At 40.1% G+C, this 23,400-nt stretch overlaps 4 protein-coding genes and 1 long non-coding RNA gene across 10 annotated transcripts; 4 read left to right on the top strand and 1 right to left on the bottom strand.

Annotated features, from left to right (window-relative positions):
* The first annotated feature begins 62 nt into the window (after window positions 1-62).
* On the top strand, window positions 63-6,180 carry LOC106937665 (putative pre-mRNA-splicing factor ATP-dependent RNA helicase DHX32). The gene is made up of 11 exons (XM_015019291.1): window positions 63-651; window positions 1,654-1,847; window positions 2,111-2,483; window positions 2,590-2,829; window positions 2,919-3,012; window positions 3,102-3,251; window positions 3,597-3,788; window positions 3,866-4,006; window positions 4,298-4,488; window positions 4,590-4,777; window positions 5,520-6,180. The coding sequence occupies exons 1-11, from the start codon at window positions 397-399 to the stop codon at window positions 5,707-5,709; spliced, it is 2,208 nt and encodes a 735-aa protein (XP_014874777.1). The 5' UTR covers window positions 63-396; the 3' UTR covers window positions 5,710-6,180.
* Window positions 6,106-8,985, bottom strand: LOC106937666 (protein BCCIP homolog). The gene is made up of 7 exons (XM_015019292.1): window positions 8,674-8,985; window positions 8,347-8,421; window positions 8,181-8,261; window positions 8,018-8,104; window positions 7,412-7,599; window positions 7,147-7,315; window positions 6,106-6,495 (listed from the first exon to the last, which is right to left on the bottom strand). The coding sequence occupies exons 1-7, from the start codon at window positions 8,803-8,805 to the stop codon at window positions 6,325-6,327; spliced, it is 903 nt and encodes a 300-aa protein (XP_014874778.1). The 5' UTR covers window positions 8,806-8,985; the 3' UTR covers window positions 6,106-6,324.
* Window positions 8,986-9,154: 169 nt separating this feature from the next.
* On the top strand, window positions 9,155-13,205 carry LOC106937667 (uroporphyrinogen-III synthase-like). 6 transcript variants are annotated; one of them, XM_015019298.1, is made up of 10 exons: window positions 9,155-9,405; window positions 9,848-9,911; window positions 9,999-10,082; window positions 10,333-10,429; window positions 10,546-10,620; window positions 11,684-11,758; window positions 11,851-11,934; window positions 12,067-12,152; window positions 12,252-12,350; window positions 12,832-13,205. In XM_015019298.1, exons 2-10 carry the CDS (start codon window positions 9,849-9,851, stop codon window positions 12,952-12,954), a joined length of 786 nt encoding a protein of 261 aa, XP_014874784.1. In that variant the 5' UTR covers window positions 9,155-9,405; window position 9,848; the 3' UTR covers window positions 12,955-13,205. The 6 variants fall into 6 exon arrangements, with proteins under 6 accessions (XP_014874784.1, XP_014874781.1, XP_014874782.1 ...); XM_015019295.1 differs by having other exon boundaries at window positions 9,156-9,405; window positions 9,826-9,911; XM_015019296.1 differs by lacking the exon at window positions 9,155-9,405 and adding an exon at window positions 9,416-9,664 and having other exon boundaries at window positions 9,826-9,911.
* Window positions 13,206-13,286: 81 nt separating this feature from the next.
* On the top strand, window positions 13,287-17,706 carry LOC106937668 (matrix metalloproteinase-21-like). Its single transcript, XM_015019300.1, has 7 exons — window positions 13,287-13,595; window positions 13,976-14,840; window positions 15,786-15,925; window positions 16,011-16,152; window positions 16,303-16,560; window positions 16,646-16,818; window positions 17,119-17,706. Exons 1-7 carry the CDS (start codon window positions 13,476-13,478, stop codon window positions 17,422-17,424), a joined length of 2,004 nt encoding a protein of 667 aa, XP_014874786.1. The 5' UTR covers window positions 13,287-13,475; the 3' UTR covers window positions 17,425-17,706.
* A 2,383-nt stretch (window positions 17,707-20,089) lies between these two features.
* On the top strand, window positions 20,090-21,646 carry LOC106937669 (uncharacterized). The gene is made up of 2 exons (XR_001422436.1): window positions 20,090-20,364; window positions 20,493-21,646. It is a non-coding gene; the product is annotated as an uncharacterized LOC106937669 (long non-coding RNA).
* The last annotated feature ends 1,754 nt before the right edge of the window (window positions 21,647-23,400 follow it).

Here is a 23,400-nt window from a genome sequence, read left to right on the forward strand (position 1 = left end):
TTGATTGTGATTTGCCTGTAGAGAAAAAAATATTGACTGAACAGCTCCCCCATGTGGCAAATCTGCAAAATTTACACAAGTGCGTTTGGAGCTCAACAGGTGTGGAAACCCAGACGGTCAATGGTGGAAACATCCAATGACTCTACCTTCCACGTGAGTGTTTGAGTGACGTGGGAGAGATTATGACACGGACCCAAGCCGGGATAACTGTCAGTGGTCAGCATGAAGCGCACGTGTGATGTCACGTTGGGACCAAATTGCTCGCCGGTGCGGACAGGCCGTCAGCAGGTTGCCCTGCGAGCAACTTCGCCAGCACGATTTCAGCACAACTGGAACCGTTATTGAACCCCCGTCGTCATAAAACTTGTTTATGGTGCGGAGAACCATTTCTGTGTCATGTCGATTGAAAGTAACTCCATAGAAGCAGATATTTTCTCGGAGAGCGGGGAAGAAAGTTCGTCATTTGGCTTTGGAGATGATCTGGAATTGAACCCGTTCGATGGGCTGCCCTTTTCCTCTCGGTACTACGAGTTGCTGGAAAAGAGAAGGGCTCTTCCAGTGTGGAAGGTCAGGAGACAGTTTGAAGATGCTCTAGAAAACAACCAGCTGGTTATTGTGTCTGGAGTAGCACAAACTGGCAGCAGTACGCAGGTAAGGAATATACACTCACAGTTACTGATAGATGTCAGTGACTTTTTCCTCATATTTTCTTGAATCTCTTTAGATTGGGTTTCTATTGTTTTAGAGGGGCTAAGATGGCCCCTTTATTTTAAAGGCCATCTTAGCCTGCTTCATGGTGTAGATGGGTTCTGGTTAAGCGATTTTCCTATTCTACTGGTCTGGCAGTAGTGAACTGATGGACATTATCTGGCAGTAATCTGGCTCATTCAGTTCATTCAGTTTAACAAAGGGAATAATTACAAATAGACAAAAGGTTTTCATTTGGCTGCAAGGCATATTTTCCTACTGGGGCAATAACAGCTTCCAACTGGAACATTGGATACAAATGTTGGTATTCTAAGATGATTTTGTTAGTTAGAATGAAATATGTATTTTCCAGGTACGTTTCCATAGATTTTACATCTTAAGCTGCTGAAAATCTAAGTAGGTTTACGAAGGCTAAGTTAATGGATATTCTTCATAATGTTGTCCAGGAGAACATCCATAATTTTTCCCCCCAGCATAATTCTGTGTGCACCTTCACATGGTTGCCAGATGCTCAATCCAAATTGGTTAGAAAAGAGAAAGTATTTCTTTTCCCCGTGATTTGATACCATCATAAAGCTTCAACTTCCCTTGTTTGTGTGAGCAAAATCTGCCCAGCTCAGCAGATGTTGTTGTCACAGAGAGGCTGCCCAATCTGCAGCCTGCCTGCTGGCTTGTCACTCTGTACAAAGAATTTCAGCTGCCTTGTTGGGGGACCTCCTGCTGCTAAGCCCCAATCCGCTAGAGCCGCCACATGCTGCCGAAGCAATTTTGCATCATGAACAATAATGCTATCGGATCTTCTGCCACTATTTGTTTAGCTCGCGCAAGAGTTCTTAATATAATCCTCAAAGCATGCTCTATACTTCAAAAAAAACGAAGTGATACGATTGGAAACACTGCAGTGTTTATGGTGTGAACTTATTTTTGTTGAACATCTCCTTTCAGATTCCTCAGTGGTGTGCAGAGTTCTGCCTGTCTGCCCAGTTTCAGCATGGCCTGGTTGTGTGCACACAGGCTAGCAAAAGGCAAGCTGTGGATCTTGCTCTGCACGTGGCCGATGAAATGGACGTGAACATCGGTCATGAGGTGGGCTACACCATCCCTCTGGAGACCTGTTGCTCCTCTGACACTGTCCTAAGGTTTGTTGATGGTTATGTTGTTTAGTTCCCAACAATCAGCAGTAGCGCAACAACTTGGTGCGATATTTTGCAATGCCATTGTCAAAGTATCCACTTCTTCGCATTTAATGTAGTTATTTAAATTTAATTCGCCAGCCAGGTGTGTCAACATTTGTATTTTGAGACCCCATTCATCCAAGTTTTAACATACGAAGTAATGACCAGTGTAAAAACAGCAATGGAAAGGAAAGAAAAACAAAAACTGTCAATTTTTAATCTTTCAGATATTGCACTGATGACATGTTGCTGAGAGAAATGATGTCGGACCCTTTTCTGGAACAATACGGAGTCATTATTATAGACCAGGCCCACGAGAGGACAGTTAGCACAGACATCCTGCTGGGTCTCCTCAAGAACGTCCTCTTGCAGAGGCCTGAGCTCAAGGTGGTGATCCTCACCATGTCCGCTGTGGTGGACAGGCTCCTGGGCCACTACGGAAGTGTCCCACTCATCAACTTGGAGGTCTCTGGTTCTCCTGAGGTGGTGTATACCAACATGAACAACAAAGACTATTTTTACCTTGCACTCGCCCTGCTTCAGGAGATCCACCTTACCAAAGAGATTGGAAATGTCATTGTGTTTTTGGCGTCAGAGGAGGTAAGATAGGTTTTTATTTTTATGTTAATCCAACAGCTATTTGTTCAGCCAAAAGTTGGTGCTTAAAATCTGTTTTAACAAGGGTTGAATATAATGTTTCTAAAAGGATGTCTGCAGAGCTTGGAGCATCATTCAGAGTGAGAGTCCCAGACTGGAAGAGGGACTGGACCAAATCACACCAATCGTTTTGTGCCCAAGCCAGCGAGGGTTCTCACCTTTACTGATCGAACAAGCAGGCGCCACAAACTCCAAGAGGGTTTTTCTTTTGACCCATAAACAGGAGGACGTGTGGTGGGCTGGGCAATCGGTCAACTTTGTCATTGACACAGGCGTCCAGAAAAAAATGGTAAAAGCATTACTACTTCAAGAGATTTCAATAATGAAAGTATTACAGTGCTGATAGTACACTTTGTATTTGCCAATCTTTTTATGAAGATTTACAATCCAAGAGCAAGAGCTTTCTCTGAGGTGCTTCAACCCATCAGTCAGTGTCAAGCAGATGTGCGCAAACACCTGTGTTCACCAGCAGGTGGATCTTCCAGCTTAAATTCCAGTCAAACTAAGGACTCCTGTTGTACGAATTCACATTTTTATCAAAATGTGCTTTGCTTTTGTTAGGTAAATGTTTCCGACTGTATCCTGAAGCGAGTCTACCCATGGCCGAAACCTACCCACAGATCTTGGACTGTAACATTACACCAACTGTCCTTTACCTAAAGAGAATGGAGATAGCGGGTCTTGGGCAGTGTCACTTTATCGAAAGACCAGGTAAGGCATCCTGCCAACCCGAATGAATTCTGTGTAATATTTATATCTCTAAGTAACCGATTCTCACAAATAGCCTTTTCCTATTTTCCTAAAAGATCACAGCAGAATTTGTTCTGGGCATCTGTTTGGGTTCATCCCACCTATGGTTTAGCTGAGTCGAGAGCTCAGCAACCAACTATTGTCTGAGTTTTGCCCCAACTCCCAGTGTGAACAGAACAGATACAATGAGACCAATACATCAATGGTTATGCGATATATCTAGTTTAGTGCTGCACCGAAATAAAAGTGAAATGGAGGAAATAATAGATAAAATATATATTTTTACATTTGTTTCATTTGTGACAGATCCAGAAGGTCTCATGCAGGCCCTGGAGGAGCTGGACTACCTCGCAGCTTTAGACGATGATGGGAACTTGTCTGAAATTGGCATCATCATGTCTGAAATCCCTCTGGATCCTCAGATGGCTAAAGCTCTCTTAGCGTCCTGCGAGTTTGACTGCGTTAGTGAGGTGCTGACAATCGCAGCCATGCTGTCGGGTATGCGCAGTCCGCATGTGCAGCTTGAAAAATTTTCGATTCATTTTAAGGAGCTTCTGTACGTCTTTGTGTTTCAGCACCAAGCTGCTTCCTGCGGCCAGCTGGCAGCACGACCCAAGAGGCGTTCAGGTGTCAGAGAAAGTTCCAACATCCTGACGGCGATCACTTCACTCTCATAAATATCTACAATTCCTTCAAACAAAAACAAAAGGATCAATGTAAGTTGCGCTGCTCTCAGTATAGAGTTCCATTTCTAAATTTTATGCTGTAAATTTTAAAACAACCGCCTCTTGGCACCTCTTGAATTTGACTGAAATTATGAATTCAACTTGGGGGGAAAAAAACAACTGAAGGTTATTATATAGTACCATTAGAGAGGGATGTGTGAAATAATTATAGCTAATGAAAATCCCAAGTTTTTTTTTTTTTTTTTTTTCTAAGCAAACTGGGAAAACTAGAGATCAAGCATCTAAATGCTGTGTATTAAGGACTTTTTGAAATCGTTTTAGACTTGGATGTGAAAACTTGGTGCCAAGATTATTTTCTGGATCATTCGGCTCTGAGCATCGCTGACGCTATTAGATCAGAGCTGACTAGCACGCTGAGCCGAATTGAGCTTCCCATTTCTGAGCCAGCCTTTGGAACCAAGACAAACACTAACGACATAAAAAGAGCCCTGCTGGCTGGATTCTTCATGCAGGTAGGAAATAAAAGCACATTAGTGATATTTCTTTGTACTCTTCAGCTTCATTCATTTTTATCATTTTCCTCTTTTATTTTTTATTTTTCCCATTTGCGGAGATTGCTCGAGATGTGGACGGATCGGGGAATTATCTCATTCTGACGAACAACCACGTGGCCCAGTTGCAGCCATTCTCTGGCTACGGAGTTCAGCCACACAAACTGGGCCTACCAGAGTGGGTGGTCTTCAACGAATACGCCCTGTCTGAAAACAGTTTGAGAACAGTGTCGGAGATTTCCCCTCAAATGTGAGTTTAGTTCAGCAGACATGTGCATATGAATTATAAGTAAGAGTTCTGACACTTTTTTTTTTTTTTTTCCATTTTCTAACCTGGGCATTTGAGCACAAAACATTCACCTTGAACCTGCTTTTTAATAAGTTGTAAGAACATAGATCAGAACAAGTACCTGTTGAACAAATATTGCAGCCTGGTTTTGAATCACTCTCAGAATAAATTCAGATTTTTGGAAGCAAAATTTTATTCCTTTTATTTCTCTAAAAATCCTAAAAATAAGTTTTTGGTAGTTGAATAACTGAAATTCCTATTTATTCTAAATGTGAAGTCATATAGAGACTGAAAAGGGAAGTAAAATAGCTGTTTTGAAGTTGTGTTTGTAATTGCTCATTTATTCAAAAAGTCAAGATCAAAACACTGTTGGATAAACTGTTAAAGTCAAGGAATGATTTTCTAAGGTACTTGAAATAAATATTAATCATTAAGAAAACCAGTACATTTACTGAACATTTTTTGGACTTGTTCTACAGAAACTTGTAGGACAAACTTTTCCTTAATTATTTATACCTGGATATGACTTACAATAGTCAAATCAAATATTTAAGAAAGTGTAGGAATCCTTATAATTGCTCCTGTTTGAATTACCAAACAAATATTTATCTTAAAATACCTACAGATTTTTTTTTCTTTTTGCTCTTTTATATGAACTACATTTTCTTGGAATGTATATTTTTAATATGATTTTGTGTTTTAGGTTCAATGAAATGGCACCGATGTACTTCTTCTACAATCTGCCCCCTAGTGAAAGCAAAGACATACTGCAAGTCATGTTGGACTTCGCGGAATCCAGACGTTGCACAAAGAAACAAACCACAAACAGAAACAGTGACACTGACAGAAGCTGTGCAGCTGGAACACAAACTGACAAATGTGTGATTCAGTGAGCTGAAGCATCTGGGTTTTACGCAAGTAAACTATTTGGAGCAGACAGAACCTACAGGGGTTGTTTGTAGCCTGAAAGCTTTTGTAAACACTTCACTGAAGACTAAAGAGCCGACACTGAAAACGGTATCAGTAATAAGTTCCAGTATGTAGATTTGCTACTTTTCCAAAGATATATCCCAGAGTACTGTGTGTAAAACAACTAAGTATGCCAAAAGTTATTTCAGATGCGTAAGCTGTTATATTTCTCTCTAGATCAACAAACAGCCTTAGGAGTTGAAATGGAAAAACAAGAATGAGCTCTTAATATTTCAGAGGTTGTTTTTTTTCTTTTGCAAGATGTAATCATGAAGCTTCTTTGAAAACTGCTGAAGTGGACAAAACAGGATTTCAATATGAAAAGCATACATTTACTTCATTTGACTTAATTACAACTTATGTGTAGTCTTATTGTACAGTAAATTTATTCAGACAGAATTAAAAAGCTAGTCTTTTAATTGCTGTTGCCTTGTACGTATTTAGCCACAAAAGCTGTTTTTAGAATCAGGAAGCCACCAACGGTAGCCGAGGTTTTAAACAGCCTTTTTGCATAATTTCCAGATTGTCTGAGTCTTGGCTCACACAGTCAGGTATTCCTTTAGTTTTTCCATTACAGCAGGCATTCTGTCCATAGGAATCACCATCACCGTCCTGAAAGGCTTCATGGGAACGTCGTCAGACGACCACCTGCCACTTAGACAGGAATCTGCATCCTCTTCTACCGAGTAGTGGAACTTGATGATGGCTTGCTGTAAAACAAAAGCTAAGAATAAGCTAAAAGCAGAGTCAGTGAATTTGGATTTTATTTAAAGATTTGGTAATTCAGTAAAATATTTTTTGGGGGGTCTGGGGGTTAATTCTTATGATTTACAACTCAAGAAAACCCAATATCTGTTTGCCACAAATCAAAATCTTACGTAAGCCCAATAAAAAGCATTTTAATACACATTCTGAGAAATATGTTCGTGTACTGTATTGCATAATAGTTCAGTACTTGGTCAGGTCTCATTTTGTATGATCTCCTACATTAATGTGCTGACTTTGAACTAGATGAACACAGAGGACCAAAAACAGTTGATTTCCCACTCATGCACCTTCCACCACACTTTGTCCTTCCACTCAACTTTACATTAACTTCAGATGCAGCACCTTATGTAGGCAGTAACATTCGCCTTTTTGTACTTGCATTTAATGACAAACTGAATTTTTGGTTTTCATCAGCTGTAAGTCATAATCTAACAGGAATAAACACCTCAAATATATCATGTCACTGTGCAATCTATGCTACTTTCACATTTTGAATAAAACTACTAAAATGAACTAATTATTTCTGATTTACTGGGACCTGTAGATCCAATCTGGTTTAAATCTTCCACAGCTTGTATGATTTATGACTGTACCTCATGAAAGAATTCCTCCTCCGCATTGATAAACATGTACTCCTCTTTTGGAGCTTCTCCCCTAGCTGGGATGCTCTTGGTTGCCTCTTTGCACGTCTTGCTGATCATCAGGCAGTAGTGACACCTCCCGCTCGGTTTGTTTGTCCTCTGGGCGTCTGCCATTTCTTTCCTGGAAGACCAAAATCAATTTTGTTTTAGCAACCCGGATTAGCCGATGTAAAATATTTGAGCCAGGAAGCGATAAGAAGTAAAACCGAGGACCCACTGGAGCTGTTTATGGAGAGGAAGGGCGATCTGTGGAGGTACGTTGATGAAGCGCTCGCTCAGCAGCAGACCCACAGGTTTGCTCGTGTCGCTGAGGATCTTCTCGAGCTGTTCTGTTGTGCTGTGAGGAGCGTTCTTCTCACACTGGTCCACTACCAGCTCCTTGACATCCTCCACACACTGCACACCCTGCAAAATAAAACATAAAAATAATCACCCCTTACATTTAAAAGGGATTTCAAAGCATTTTTAATTCCCAAGTTGCGTCTTTCCCGAGGCACAAATTTAAAACCCATTCAAAGCATGAATACAGACATTAATCATGAATTTATGGACAATATTTCTACACAGATCACGCTTTAAATATGGCGGGAAATGAGAAGGAAAAGAGAGCAGAGAACCGGATGGATGATTCGACTGAATGGTTGGTTTGATCTGTTGGGTGATTTGGGTGAACAGATATTGTTTGACAGAAAATAAAATTGATTGGCTAAACAACATCTGCATGTACAGATGAAGGATGCACGACTGGATTGTTGGACAGATGAATGATTGATTTTTAGCACCGGGGACAACCTCTCAGGGTTGCGTATGTCTGCAATGTTACCTTTCTCTCTGTCAGGTTGAGCATAGTGATGAACCCAAACACTTCATCTGGATCATCATCATCGCTGTCCTCTGGCACTTCGGCTTGCTGCAGCCAAACGAAGGGACAACGTTAACAGAAAGCAAGTGAGATCAAAAAGCATGTAATGTAATGATAGACCCACCTTGACCACACTTCCAACGTGATTCTGCTGGATAATAATGTCAGTCATCTCCGATACGTCCACGTGAGCCTTCAGGAAGAGCTGTGGCCAATCATAACAGAAGTGACATCAATAAACAGCTCTCTCGGGCAGACCAGATTTTTCATACAAAGATACGGTTTCTTACCCGATTCAACAGCTTCTTAACGCCGTTGAAATCATTGGATGAAATGGCGTGCGCCTCAAAATCCACCAAAACCTCCTGAAAGAAAAAGTGGAAAAGGTGAAAATTACAGACCAACAGTAATGGCCAAAAGCTTACGTGTTTAATCTAATAAAGTAAACGCACAAACGTAAGAATGTGAAGCAAATTTCGCTTCACGTACTCCAGCAAAGCAATAACAAGAAAAGCGTCAAATAAGGTTCGTGTGCAGACCTCGTAAATAAACGGAAGATTCCAGCTAACAGGCTAAGGATGCCATTTAAGTACTTAATGAGTTATTTGTTGTTTCACCTCATTAATTTCTTCATCGCTGTCCTCCTCCACGGACTCATCATCATCCTCGGGGTTCTCATCCGAGCTGTTCTCACTTTCTTCGGGATTTTCACCCACGCCAACTGCTCTCCTCTTAGCCGAAGAAGCCATGCTCGCAAGCGTGAAACACGTTTATTTTTAGGTGGGCGGGGAAAGGGTCATAGTTCAGGACATAGAAATAGAAGACCAGACGCCGCTATGATCTCTACGAAAGGATATGTCAACTCTCGCATTCTTAGCTTTTTTTACGCGTCTTTCTAAAAAGTGGCACTCGCAATATGGCAGAGAGGTCGACGTGCGAAACAAACTCGTAGCTCTTGTACCCAGCTTCTATGCTCTTCGACATCTATTCAGCAGAATCTACGCAGAAGCTAAAGCCCGGCGGCCGCCATTTTGGCTCTAAACGTACAGGGTTGTCGCTCTCCGCTGTACATGGGAACCGCAATGTCGGCTTGACTGCAAACAGGAGATGGAATTAACTATTCTCCCTAACCGGGGAAAACACAGTTTAGACGCTATCAAAATCAGCAATACTGGGGAAAGCACAACCGTATTAAACGCACGGTAACATTTTTTTTATGTGGTCTTTTAAAATTAACACTTGTTCAGCTGATTGTGCACACATCATTTATACGTTAAAAACCTGCAATACGTCATCTGTGGACACCCATTCTTGATCATACATGAGAACATCTGTATGGAGAGCTGAAGGTACGTTATATCTTGATTTTAATCAAAAAGTCCAAACCGTTTCTGTTTTGTCTATTTTATAACTAGTAGCTTTCGGTATATTCTCTTCACTATAGCTAATGTGTCACCAATAGTAAACAATAACAATCAGGCTGCAGAACACTCAGTTGTATTCCGAAAATATCACTGTGTGTTTAACTTTAAAGGACAACAATTGTAATTTCTGTTTGCTGCTAGTGAATATTGCCAGTACTTGCTGTTGTTCACCAGCACAGTAAGGGTGAGTCAATAACGTTATCAGTATGTGACAGTTTTAGGGAGTGACTGACTTATAAGAGCCTCCACACCCACTGTCAGTGGTCGTTTTTCTACTTTGGGTTTCTGTATTCCGTTGCCCTTTCAACAAAAGAACCTAAAATCTTACTTTCTCCGTATTCTTAGTTATCTAGCGTTTCTTTGCCAGGATGCATGTATTACTACTTAAAGAGCCGAGAGACGAGGAATCTGCACCTGATCCCTACATGAAGGTAGAAGCGCACTTATCCGAATCCAGAAGAAACCGTAGTAATGTGATTGATGAAATGGTTTTTATGTGTCATTTTCTGCGTCTAAAGGAATTGGAATCGCATGGACACAAAGCAACACTCATCCCTGTCTTGTCTTTTAAGTTTGTCTCATTAAACACCTTTTCTGATAAGGTACGTTTCATTATAAAGGAATAAATATCTCCATCATGCATAAACAGAAATGCCTTTATGTTTGCAACCCCTGGAACAAAAATGTTCAACAATTCAAAAATTGTAATCTGTTAATGCTGTATCAGCATAACCCCACACTGAAAACATAACCTTTAATATGAGTACTGTATTAGAAATAAGCATCGTAAATTCATAAAAGAAACATGGGTTTTTAACAAGTTTTTAAAATAGAATGTATTGCTTTTATTAGCTTTTCCAGCCGGAGAAACATGGTGGCCTGATCTTTACCAGTCCCAGAGCAGTGGAGGCTGTGAAGATGTGTTTAGACATGGGAGGAAGGAGAGAAGGTGAATTTATCCCATAAAATAAGCACATGCTTTAAGCATTAGCAGACATTTGTAGTGTGTTTCTCTGGAAGTTAAATTTTACATTATGATTGGCAAAACATGTCTTCTTTATCCAGAATGGAATAAATCCATAAAAGACAAATGGAACTCAAAATCCATATATGTGGTCGGGAAGGCAACCGCAGCATTAGGTAAGCCGTTGAGCACAATTTTCTTAAATCAGCGTTTCCTAAACGTTCCTAGTGGATATTGCACCTCATAAACTATTTATATCTGAGTGCGACATGCACCTGGTGCTTGCAGACATGTGTGAAGAGGTTTGAGTACGGTCAGCCAGTTGTTAGACACAAGTGACGGATTGCTGTGACATACAGACAACAAGCAGGTGGAAAACTTCCCAATGTTTGCTTAACTTCTCCATTGTCTATTTAAAAAAAAGAAAAAAGGCTGAATTTACTTTCTCTGACACATACACCGTTTTTATTTTTGCAGCAGTGTGTAAAATGGAATGTTTTATCCTTGTTTGCTTGAAATGAAGTTTTCACTGTTCTATCATTTGCGGTTGCTCGTGTAAAGCTGCAGGTGTTTTACGTAAACATGTGGATTGGGATGTAGCGCTGTCTTACAGATGATCAGGATATTCTCAATTCAAGGCCTTGCAATAGTAGTAGTTCAACTTTTCCACGTTGTGTCTCATCACAACATGAAGCTTGAATATTTTATTGGGATTTTTTTGTGATGCATACATTTGAAAACTAAGCCTGATTTTACTTTGACTCCACAATTTTAATCTACTTTGTGTTGGTGTGTGATATGAAATCCCTATGAAATATATATCTCCATTTATTCCTTACCTCTTTCTAATTTCTTCACAAACTCTTCCCATGATCTCTCAAGTGCTAAATGTCTTTGCAGACTGAAAGTTTGCTCTGGAAGAGACCAATTTTCATTATATAATACTGCTTGTGACGTCAGTCAAAATAGGATTTTGTGTAATTTCATTGTTGGCAAAAATAACATCTACTTGCAGAGCTATAAGCATATTGCTGAAGTGCACAAATTAGTGGAATTGTTTGATTTAATTATACAAGCAATGCAAAACATGACAGATTGACAGTCAAATAGATATTTTAACACACTCGATTATCAAAAATTGTTACATGAAAACTCGACATAAAGAAGATGATCTAGTGAAGAATGATCAGCATAAGGTTTGTGTTCATCTTTGTTCTGTTTGCGCTTTGCTCTGTGCAGTTCAAAGTCTGGGTCTGAAGCCCCTGGGAGAGGACACGGGGACAGCTGATGTCCTATCACGTCTTATTATTGAAAGTATGATGTGATCTGTATTGTTCTCTCACGCTTATTAGGCAAATTGAAAATTTCTATTAAGCACTGTGACGTGGTCCTTCTTTCTGTCTTAGGAGAGGACACCGATATCCCACCGCTTTTTTTCCCCTGTGGCTCAATTAAAAGAGAAGTCTTGCCCACGGCTTTAAGGGAAAATGGTAAGCACTGTCTTTTATTGTGTCTCACAATTAAAACTTAAGTCCATAAATGCCCTCTGGGGTTAAGCTAATTAATGAGATAATAACTGCACTACCTTCGTCACCGTGGGGGATTTATTTCTTTGTTTCCAGGGGTTCCCTTAGAGACGCTGACTGTCTATCAAACGGCTGAACATCCAGATCTTGAGAAAAATCTGAAAAACTACTTCACAGAGCAGGTGAAACCAAACTTCTTCTGTATTTTCAAGTAAAAAAAAAAAAATTAAAAAAATGCTGTTTAATATATTATAAATAGTAACTTACTTATGTACTCACAGGGAACTCCAGCATGTATAGCTTTCTTCAGTCCATCCGGGGTGAAGTTTTGCCTGGAAGCAGTGCGAAGGCTGTCGGGCGAACAACTCAATGAAATAAAGGTATAGTTTCTTTATAATTGCTCACAAGAAGATATGAATCGTTCACTGGTTCTTTTATTTTTCTAAAGAATTCCAAGTCAGAAAATACTACACCCATACTTACTTATTATATTCATAAGTACTTGCTTGCAGACGTCTTCTAAGCTTTTTCACACATTGTCACATTACAGCCACAGCGTAGTTTATTGGAATTTTATGCGATATGCCAACACAAAGTAGCGCAAAATTTTAAAGTAATGTCATGTATCCCAGTATATACATGACCATAGGTATTGTCTGTTTTAGTTTGTTTTAAATCTCTCTTTTATCATAAGAAATGTAATCCTGTGGCTCTAAATTAAACCCTAGATTTGCAAAACAAGTAGAGACGTTTCTCAAACGCCTTGCAAAATGTGATTTTTACAAAGTATTGATTAAGGACTGCTGAATACAAATACGTGCCTGAATACAAATATTTGCGTCTGACTCAATTTGTCTGTAGTTTGCCGCCATCGGGCCGACTACACGGGACGCCATGGCAGCGGAAGGCCTCTGCGTGAGCTGCACAGCTGAAAAGCCAACGGCGGAGCATTTGGCAGCAGCGATAGCCACGGCTCTACAGTGACCATCCTGAGTCATCTACTCTTTAAATCCGACCAATCTATCTGTTGTCTGTCTGGTTCAACATTATATAAAAAAAAAAAAGTCCAATCATGTTTAATATTTTGCTGCTCATGTCACCATTGCTGGACTTAAAATTTGCACTGAAAAAATGTTTGTGTCATGAAGGGTCAAGGAAGTTTATTTTATTTCAAACTTGTTAGTGTTGAGATTAGTTTTTTAAAATAAAGCTTGGTTAATGTGATTACAAATGGCAAGCTGTGTTTTGTTGACATCGTTTGTTGTTCGCATGAAAGTGAGATCGTAGCCCAGTCCACAGGTTAGCGACTGTTTATCTAAGTAACTGGAGCATGAATAACACATCCAGTTGTATTCACCGAGGAGAAGTTTACTTTTCACACACAACTAAGGAAAGTGGCTAAAAGTGGGTGTGTAGAAACTCAGGACTTGCTTATAAAGCAGTGTTGCTCTGTCCTTGGACTACTTGGTTCCTCCACAAAGGTCAACGAGTCGACTGGAAACACGATGCTGACTATTATCCAGCTGATGCTTTTAGTTTTTCTGACAAACCCAAACCATGCTGAGAAACTTTTCCACAACAGGGATCATTCCGACATGCAGATTCCTACATCTCACCAAGCTCCTGTCATAACAGACGAATATGAAGCGGAGGTAATTATTCAAATTTTATTTTTTCCATGTTTTACTGACATTTTAATGAAACTTAAATGGAAAAGAAAAAAGAAAAAGCATGTAAGCTAACCTTAGTCAAATTTGCTGATGTGCTCATGGTACGTGTATTATGCCAACATTGGTGATATGCTAATATTAACATACTTAGGGGCTTATTCCATATAAAAATTACAAGTAGCAAAAGTCGCAGCCATGGAATTGTGAAAACGCTCCTTGGTTTGATGTTTAAATGGCTGCAGACAACAAAAAATAACTGGAAAACATTTCAGCAGGAGGATCTCAATACGGTTCATAGTATTTTTACAATAATTGTCTTGTGGATATCCTTTCAGTTATTTCTTTCTAGGTATGGATTTATCAAACCAACCCAGAGGGAGGAGATCCAGATGAAACAAAGTGGCATTTCCTTCAGTGATGACTTCCTGGATGACTTTCAAACTGCAATCCAAGAGGGAACCTCAGTGCCTCATTCAAGGGACATACCTAAAACTAGTCATGGCGAGGTCCACAAAAGTGAATCTGAGAGTCAAGCATTTGTTTCAGCCCTTAAAGAGTTTCAGATGGTATCTGGACTTCCTGTTACAGGAGTGTTTGATGATGCCACCAAGGATGCGATGAACAAACCAAGGTGTGGGGTTCCTGACAAGGAGACAGACCCAAATCCACATGTTGTAACAGAGAGCCACATCGGTGGCTCGGAGTTGGAAAACAGTTGGAATGAAACTTTCGACGAGGCCGACGGTAACAACACAGAAAGCAGCATAATTGGCAGCTCATCAAACTCTTCTGAGGACGATATATTAAATTTTAACGATACAGAAAGCCTCCTGACTATTTCAAATGATACACACAAAAACAATAGTTTGGGTAATCCAACCGGAAACAGAAACAGCAGCAGCAGCAGCAGCTCAAGCCAGAGTCAACCTCTGCAGAACAGAAGGCGTCACCTTGCTGATCTCGTGTCAAAAAAGAGGCAAAAGCGGGATTTGACAGAATCTGGGTACATGGCGTTTTCTAAGGACGTTCTGAGGTGGCGGTTAATTGGAGAAGGTTACAGTAGCCAGCTGACCGTTGATGAGCAGAGGTACATCTTCAGGTTGGCCTTCAGAATGTGGAGTGAGGTGTCTCCGCTGGAATTTGTTGAAGATACTTGGTCACCTTTGGAGGATGTTGATATCAAGCTGGGCTTTGGCACGGGTGGGCATTAGTCAGTATGTCATATACTCACTTTGTCATAATGCATTGTACATAATTTACTGGGTTTTAGTAATGTCTGTCACTCTGTAGTGAACTTTTGAGCCAGAGTGTTTTACAGCCACAAATTTAAATGTATTTAATCAAAATTGTGACTAACTTACAGTAGCATTGGTCAGATGAAACCAAAATGGATGTTTCTAGCCAATATGCAAAAGGTGATGTGAAAATATACTGTGCACCAAAGCATATTTATGTGTTAGGATGACTCATTCAAAGTTCCAGACCTAAATATATCCGAGTGGAAAGATTTAAAAAAAAAAAAACCTGATGCTCACAGATTGGTCTTTATCCAAACTGATTAAGCTTGAGCTGTTTGGCAAGTGTTTCAGTCTCTAGATGTGGAAAATATAAACCAAAAGACCTGGAGATATGCTTACAGCAAAAGGTATTTGTCAAGTCTAGAATGTGTTTTCACAATTTACAAGTATGAATATTTTTTTAACTGAGGATGGGGGGAAAAAAGAAAAGAATTTCAGGGAAATAAATGCATTACTTTTGCATTAATAAATACTTAGAGGAATCAATACTCTGTATTTAAATTGCCACAATACAATATACCTTAGATTTCGTCAGTGATAAAATGGGTTTTTTTTTTTGGGGGGGGGGGGGGGTTTTGTGCTAGTGGTTTTCACAGATTAAAATTTATGTTTTAAAAATTCCTTTATTTATTGTAGAATAATTCAGTCAAACTAACTACTGTAGATTTTAAAATAAAGCTGACAAAGGTGATTAGGATTAATCAAATAGCCTTTTGATGCCTAATTGAAAATCTTTTTTTTTCTTTTTTTTTAGTTTTTGGATTATTTTATAATTTATATAAATGAAAAATAGGAATCATTTTTTCTTTTCTTTTATCTTTTTCTTCACATTGTCCCTTCCTCACAGGAAGACATCTGGGATGTAATCAAAAGTTTGATGGCACTGGTCAGGAATTTGCCCACGCGTGGTTCCTGGGAGATATCCATTTTGACGATGATGAGCATTTCACTGGTCCCAGTTCTCACACTGGTATAAGCCTCCTTAAAGTAAGTAAGTATGCTGAGTATAGCCAGTTACTACTGGAAAATCTAAGTGTCGACTGACTGCCCCCTTTCATATCCTTCCTCTTAGGTGGCAGTTCATGAGATCGGCCATGTTTTGGGGCTGCCTCATATCTACAGGCCTGGATCCATAATGCAGCCCAGCTATTTGCCCCATGAATCCAGCTTTGAGATGGACTGGATGGACAGAAAAGCTATTCAGCATCTATATGGTGCTCTAATACTAACACTTCTTGGACACACTCAACTAAAAATCCCAAGAGATTCAGTGTGGGATAGAGATACATAACAATTACATGAGATTGTTTTTGTAATTGCTGCTTATTTCTCCTCACGTTTGCACACCCCCCCCCCTTCCCCAGGTGGCTGTAAAGGCCGGTTCAGCACCGTGTTTGACTGGATCAGGAAAGAGAAGACGCCCTACGGGGACGTAAAGATCCGCTTCAACACGTACTTCATGAGAGACGGCTGGTACTGGCTGTACGAGAACAGAAACAACAGGACGCGCTACGGGGACCCAGTCGCGCTGCAAATCGGCTGGCACGGGATCCCCAGCGATGGAGTAGACGCGTACGTACACGTGTGGTCCAGAAGAAGAGAGGCCGTTTACTTCTTTAAAGGTAGAGAAACTATTTCATTTCCACCGTTTTCCTACAAGTGGGACATTTGAGGGGAAGTCCGTGTGACAGCCTGTCGCTGTTGAAGGTCTGCAGTTCTGGAGATACGACAGCGAGAACGACCGGGTGTTTAGGCACGACTCTGAGGGCCGCCGCTATCCGAGGCTGATTTCTGAGGGCTTCCCGGGGATTCCCAGTCCGATTGACTCGGCCTTTTATGACAGGAGAGACTCCCACATCTACTTCTTCAGAAGAGCTCAAGTAAGAAACAAATTCTTGGATTTATATTGCAGTTAACTAAGTGCAGTTTAATTATTTAACCTTTGCAGTAAAAGTCAAAGCAAGGGGAGAACAGATGATTAAATGACATCACCCAATCATTTAAATCTTTAACAATACAACACCTGGCAGTTGGCTTGTAAAGAGCACTGGGTAATTGTTTTTTTTTCAGTGTCCTTTGGGAGCGTATTCAAGCAGACAAAAGTCCTACACTTTCTCTGGTATTTGTAATTAGTCAGATCTCTGTTTTGCGAAATGCTCCAACTCTCTCCGTCTGAACAGGTGTATGCATTCAGCGTGGAAACAAACGGCTTGGCGAGTGGCTTCCCCAAACACATCCGAGATGTTTTCCCTCCGGTGGAGAGCGGAGACCATCCAGATGGCAGCATCGACGCTGCCTACTTCTCCTACTCCCACAATGCCCTCTTTCTGCTCAAGGGCACGCGCTTCTGGCGAGTGGTGGGCAGCCGCGAACGCTGGCGCCGGCCCTTTCTGCCGCGAAATGGCTTGATGCCACACAAGGAGGTGGATCAGCAGTGGTTCGACATCTGCGACGTTCATCCCACCTCGCTCAAACTAAGCCGCTGATGGGATGGGGTGGGGGAGCTGCAGCAGAGATAAAACACATCACTCATGTTTACAGATGTATTCTGCTGCTTTACCTTTTGCGTGATGTAGGCCGTGTAATCTTTTCGAAAAGACAAAAACAACTCTGTTGGCATGTTTTTCACGGAAGTGTGCTGAAATGTATGGAACAGCTGCTGCTGGTTTCTCTTTCATTCGTCAGAGAAGCAGGTAGATTTGCAAAAGATGCTTTTAGTTCAAATGTTTGGAGTGTTGACGTGAATAAAAATGCAGAGTATTTACTCGTTCTTTTGAGTTTTACTTTCAGTGATCTGAAGCAAAGCTGGTCAGGTCTGTTGCCGTCAACAGTTATGAGCCTTTTTCCAAAAAGGAATTAAAGATCAAACTTTTTTTTTTTCGTTACATAAGAAAAATGCATTTTTCAGTAGGAACACAGAAGACATGAAGTAAACATTTGGTTGTTAATTAGTGATTCCCCTTCAGCAAGTAAACAGCTTGGTAATTAGTCTCAGTTTTTGTTTGGGGGCTCATTTTTTTTCTTTTTTCTGCAATTTTTTTTTTTTTAGTTTTTTTTTTTTTATTTATTTTAGTGACTATGTGAAAGAGGAGAGATTTGAGGGGACTTTGGATGCCTTTTCTTTTGTAGCCATCAGGTTAGGTGAAGTTACATTCATGTTAATACGCGACATAATCAGGATGAATCCCGTCTTTCCAGGTGGTGAGCTCTCTGTCATGGACCTGGGGTGTTAGTAGTTTGATCATTTTGTTTCTTTATATCCACCATATTCTGTTCAATCCCTTTTATTCGTAGTCGTTCAAAAGGTCTCGGCATACAAATTAATTCCTTTGTCTGTAGTTTATTTTTGCTTTCTGTTCTTTGTGCATTTGGATTTTGTGTTCTTGGATCAGTGTTGGCCCTCTGGCTCGTTTCCTTGAGTCTTTGTTCAGCTCTAGTGTTAATTGTTCTTCTTCCCTCAGTCTACATGTTTGCCTTCCCTCCCAGCTGCACCCTGTTAGTAATCAGCCACCTGCCTCTTGTCAACATTCACACTCCTCACTATCTAAGCTCCTGAATGTTCATTGTTTATTGCTGGATCCTTCTGTCATGATGTCCTTCTAGGTCCCTTGGATCTGACTGTAAGTCTACAGAGTAGTTTGTTGTTTATCATTAAAAGAATGCTGTTTTTTTTTCTCCACCATTATCAGTCTCTGTGCTTGGGTCCTTTACTAACCTAAACATGATGTGTTTGCAGGAGACTTTGTCCTGAACAGCAGCCCAGGATGGTCACCATGGGATAGATACTCAATAGGTGATGTTTAGACCTGAAGAATGAAAATGGCAACCATATTTTCCTGAGGAAATTAAATTGGATGCAACTTTAAACTATAAAATGTTTAACTCATCTTACAGCATTTAATTAATGCAGATATGTCAGGGTGCTTTCCATCACCCGAGTACCTCAAGTTCTGCAGTTCTGCTAATGAGTGTATGTATGCGTGTATATATAATCATAATCAGATTTGTGTGTTTTAGCATTTATTACATCAACTTGCACAAAATGGAAACTAAACTTCCTCATAATGATGAAAGTACATTTTTACTGTTTGACTCTATCATGTGTATCAAAACAAAGCTACCTCAAAAATCTTTTTTTTTTTTTTTCTGGGGCCCCTTTTGAACATGGCCTGGATGTAATGAAAAGTCTGCAATAAGCTTTTTGAATATGATGGACAGTAACACTCCTGGGATGTCTTCCTTTAATAACCTCCTCGACGGAGAAGATTACGGATTCACAATCAGCCAAAGGATATTACACTGAGATCTGTATTGATGGAAAAATATTGGAAAAAATGTGCTCTTCTTGGTGCTTAACACTGTTGAATATTACAGTATTCATGCAAAGAAACAAAGGCACTGATTCTTTAATCAATGCATTACTCGAACACTCATTAATTCACCTCTTTTTAAGGGATTAAGCTCCTGCTGGGCGTCTGCTAACTAGCTTTGTGCTGCAGGTGCTCTGCGGGCAATTTAATGAACTGAAGGAGAAATCAATTACAAGCTAAAGGAATAAAATGTCATGGTAAGTGCAGTTACAGGAGAGGGAGATGTCAAGAGATGATTTTTTTTTTCGCCTCACAGTTTAAAGAGGGAGCATTAGCAGCGTGAAAATGAATGTTCAGACTCAGACTGGGACGTTAAACTGACTGCTTTTCTTTCCAAGCTAAAGGTTTTCTTTTTAATTTAGTTTAAAATTGCAGTGTTCATCTTGCTCATATTCTTAGACGTTGTGAGTTCGGTTATCACAATGTTTAAGTACATTGTAATATTTGCATAGGCAAAAATGTGCCTTTTTTTTCCTGTTTTTAAATAACTTTGAAATGGACACAGAAAACATACTAAATCTGGATGTTATTGTTTATCCAATTATAAGACTGTAGGCAGTGTCTTGCAAAGTGTTCATGCCCTTTTGACATTTTTAATATTAAAACCACAAACTTTTTTAAATTTTTTTTTTTTTTTTGTAATTAGGATTTTTATATATTTGACTAGGGATCTCAAATTCCAGTTCTGGAGAGCCTGATGTCTTTTAACAATTGGAAACATAACTGGAGAAGTGCATCTGAATCAAATTATGTAATTGCCTCCTCAGCAGGCAGCCAGGTTCTACAGCATTCTGCTAATTACTTAACTATTTGAAGAAAATAAACAGCCAAAAGTTGAAGGGCACTGGCCACAAAGACGAGCGTGAAACCTTTAATGCAAGATCAACTCAAAGTGAGGACAAGGATAAAACTCGGTGCAGGCAAAGAAAGAATCCAGTCACCTAAGTATAAATGTAGATGTTTGTTTACAATGGGGTTTTTTTTGTGTCTTTTTTAAAAAAAACAATACCGAACAAACATCACAAACACCAAGGAACGCATCATGAAAGTGGTGAGGTAAGGTTAAAAAAACACAATATCCCAAGCTTTGGACATCTGCGACTGTCGAATCCATCATCTGAAAATGGAAGAGAATGACATGACTGCAAACCTACTGAGGCATGTTCATTCCCCTAAAATTACAGGCTGGGACAGGAGAGCATTCGTCCAAGAAGCAGCCAACAGGCCCAATGTACCAGCTGCGGTGATCTGGTTGGACTTCTACACCAACTCTAAACCTGCAGCCGGAGCTACGAATGGAACGGAGTAGATCAAGGGGTATTTGTAGGCCGGTCCAGACACAAAAGTCTGTGTGAAAAACATTAACATTTACATGTATGTGAATTCTTCCAAAGATTTACAAACGTTTGCTGCAGCAACACCAGTAGAGGGCAGCATCAACACACTGTTTATTTACTACTTGGGGTTCCTGCTGTTCAGTTTATGTTTATTTTTTTATTTGAAGAGTGGGACAAGGAAAAAAAAAATGGACATCACACTACGTACTGGAGATGTGGACGCATTTTATTCTCCATCTGTCAGAGATGTAGCATTGAAAAGCTAATGTCGGCAAGAAGTGGAGTGGGCTCATTCAAATACATTTACCCCAATCGCCACATGCTGTTTGCTTAAGTTTCAGTCTCTTTGAAAAGGATTTTGTGGTTGCTGCCAAAAACTCCCAAGGTAGAGCGCGGATAAGCATTTATTCCACACGGTAATAAGAGTGGAATTCCAACTTTCCTGGAAAGCCGATTTTGAGCTGAAAGTTGTTTTGAGGATTACTGTAAAAGGTGTGATTACCCCTCCCCCCACCCCCGACTCTGGCTGGTTTACAGTGGTTCAAAACAACTAAAATAGAGCTTCGTCACATCTGACTTGGTAAATTACACAGCTTATCACCTTATTCCTAAAGGGCTGATGGTGATGAACGGATACACGTCTACCATCCATCCTCTCATGCATGTATTTTTCCATCCATCCATCCATCCATCCATCCTGTTTCACCCATTCAAACATTTTGGTTGTCCTTGTGCTCATAAATAGAAAAGTTTGGATTGACGCAGAAAAAAAAAAAACACTTAGCAAGGGCTTCACAACTTGCCTCTCACTTTCAAATTCAAATCATTCTTTCAAAAGCTGCATCATCAAATGGTTTCCAACAAAGTGGTCCTTGTTAAGAAGGTGTTATGTGGCAGAAAAGTAGGATATGAAATTTACAACCCAGGCTTTAATGCCGTCATTACACCAAGAAGAAGAAGAAACTCCCAAAGTCTGCATTAAAAGCAGGTTTCTAAATGAATGACAGAGAGAGTTTGTTTGACATTAAATCCAATCATCACTTATACAAGCGAGCAGGGGCTTCCATTCCAAATGGAAATAGTGCAGTAATTACATGTTTTCTCTTAGGAATTGTCCTCATATCAAACAACCCAATTTGAATGAGGAATCCAAATCATGCAAGTGTAATTAAGCATTGTGTAGCCTCATGCATAATGTAGCTCTTACTGACTACAATATCTGATAAACAAATAGTGTGGATGTGTAGGAGGAAATGTTTGTCTGCGCCGTAAAAGCCAGCTAATTTGCCTCCGTGCGGAACGGAGAAATCTCTCCCACCCGCTGCAAGCTGAACCTCGACCTGCAGCTCTGGTTGGGGGGTGGGAGGGGGGGTTTAGAAACAACAAGGGCTTTTCTGACACCGTCAGTCTGAGTGGCAACTGCAGGTCACACAGAAGAGGCTGCCCCAGCTTGCTGCCTTCGTTTTCCAGCACAGGGAGAAAAATGACAGGAGACGATTGTGCCATGGCAACGTTTCTCCAAAAACAAAATAAGGAAGAAAAGAAAAAGTAGAGCGATTTAGACTGATTGGATCAGAGCATCGAATGCTTATAAGCTGTCTTGAAGTTTCCCATAAAACAACTTCAGAAGGACTATTTTACTGCTAGACTTTAGTTGCACAGACAGAGTTGTAGGATCTTTTGAAGATATGTCACAGCTGGGTGGCAAAGTACATTCACTGAACTGCAGCAGAAGCAGAAATCTAAATCAAATCCAGCCAGAACTGTCTGCTCAGCTTGATTCCAGATAAAAGGGATATTTTTGTAGTTTTTTGTATTTTTGCATGAATTATTCCTTTAATTTGTCTGCCAGTACTCAGGAAGTCAGCCCTTTTCCAACAAACATTACTACGATGTCAGTGGACAGGACTTCAGATGACTGTTTTTGCACAAAATGTAGGACAACACTGTGTGGAAAATCATGGAAAAATAATGGACAAGGATAGAAAAAGACAACTTTGGAAAAATAGTTTTATCAGAAATTGCTCCTTGTTGCATTGTCCGTCCACTCATCCATCTATGTACATTATGTTTTAATATTTGGCCAGAAGGGGCTGGGGTCTCTGTAAACAAGAATCTGAAGAGGCGTTTAAACCAACATGCAGCCCCTTTTTAATTAATCGCTTCCATGCTTTTGATGTTCAGCAGCAGGCACGTGCAAAGGGGGGTCTGGGGTGCTTGAGCACCTGCCCCTTTTGCTCCTTACCCCCAAGTGCACTTTTGGTCAATTTTTTTTTTGTTTGTTTGTTTTTTGGTATTATTATTTTCTAAGCCCTCTTCTGACACATAATAACATGAACTAAAATTATTATTATTTTTTGTTTGTTTGTTTGTTTTTGTACAACATAATAAGCCCTCCGGTCACCTTGTTACCTTTGACCTTCTGCCCGTGACGCATGACGCAGTTGCCAGAGCTGGAGCTCTGGATCTCAACGTAGCGAACGTTCCAGATTACATAACAGTTTTTGGTGAATTAAAAACAAAAAAAAACAAAAAAAAAAAACGGTTTTGATTTATAAAGTGGCGTAGACTTGCTACTTGTTAGATAACGGAAAACGTTGAAGTCTCGTTTCTGCTTCAGCGGTTTAAGCAGAGAGGTAATGAAATACAACAGACACTGACAGGCCTCTGCCTTTCTCTGAAGAACTACTGAGCGGGAGGAGACAGCCAGGTGAGGAAAAACTGTTCCTATCTATCGACTTGGTAGTTTTATCAT

Source organism: Poecilia latipinna, unplaced genomic scaffold, assembly GCF_001443285.1.
Source record: "Poecilia latipinna isolate Pla-1442-1.1 unplaced genomic scaffold, P_latipinna-1.0 Scaffold2405, whole genome shotgun sequence".
NCBI classification, from domain to species: Eukaryota; Metazoa; Chordata; class Actinopteri; order Cyprinodontiformes; family Poeciliidae; genus Poecilia; species Poecilia latipinna.

Bases quoted from the DNA above. Each gene is read 5' to 3' on its own strand.
- LOC106937665 (XM_015019291.1), top strand. From the start codon at position 397: ATGTCGATTGAAAGTAACTCCATAGAAGCAGATATTTTCTCGGAGAGC. The intron at 2,484-2,589 runs GTAAGATAGGTT...TGTTTCTAAAAG, and splicing joins TGTTTTTGGCGTCAGAGGAG to GATGTCTGCAGAGCTTGGAG. The intron at 4,778-5,519 runs GTGAGTTTAGTT...TTTGTGTTTTAG, and splicing joins TCGGAGATTTCCCCTCAAAT to GTTCAATGAAATGGCACCGA.
- LOC106937666 (XM_015019292.1), bottom strand. From the start codon at position 8,805: ATGGCTTCTTCGGCTAAGAGGAGAGCAGTTGGCGTGGGTGAAAATCCC. The intron at 7,316-7,411 runs GTGGGTCCTCGG...TTGGTCTTCCAG, and splicing joins CCTCTCCATAAACAGCTCCA to GAAAGAAATGGCAGACGCCC. The intron at 6,496-7,146 runs GTACAGTCATAA...TTTGTTTTACAG, and splicing joins AGGAGGAATTCTTTCATGAG to CAAGCCATCATCAAGTTCCA.
- LOC106937667 (XM_015019298.1), top strand. From the start codon at position 9,849: ATGCATGTATTACTACTTAAAGAGCCGAGAGACGAGGAATCTGCACCT. The intron at 9,912-9,998 runs GTAGAAGCGCAC...CTGCGTCTAAAG, and splicing joins CACCTGATCCCTACATGAAG to GAATTGGAATCGCATGGACA. The intron at 11,759-11,850 runs GTATGATGTGAT...TTTCTGTCTTAG, and splicing joins ATCACGTCTTATTATTGAAA to GAGAGGACACCGATATCCCA.
- LOC106937668 (XM_015019300.1), top strand. From the start codon at position 13,476: ATGCTGACTATTATCCAGCTGATGCTTTTAGTTTTTCTGACAAACCCA. The intron at 14,841-15,785 runs GTGGGCATTAGT...CCTTCCTCACAG, and splicing joins CAAGCTGGGCTTTGGCACGG to GAAGACATCTGGGATGTAAT. The intron at 16,561-16,645 runs GTAGAGAAACTA...TCGCTGTTGAAG, and splicing joins GGCCGTTTACTTCTTTAAAG to GTCTGCAGTTCTGGAGATAC.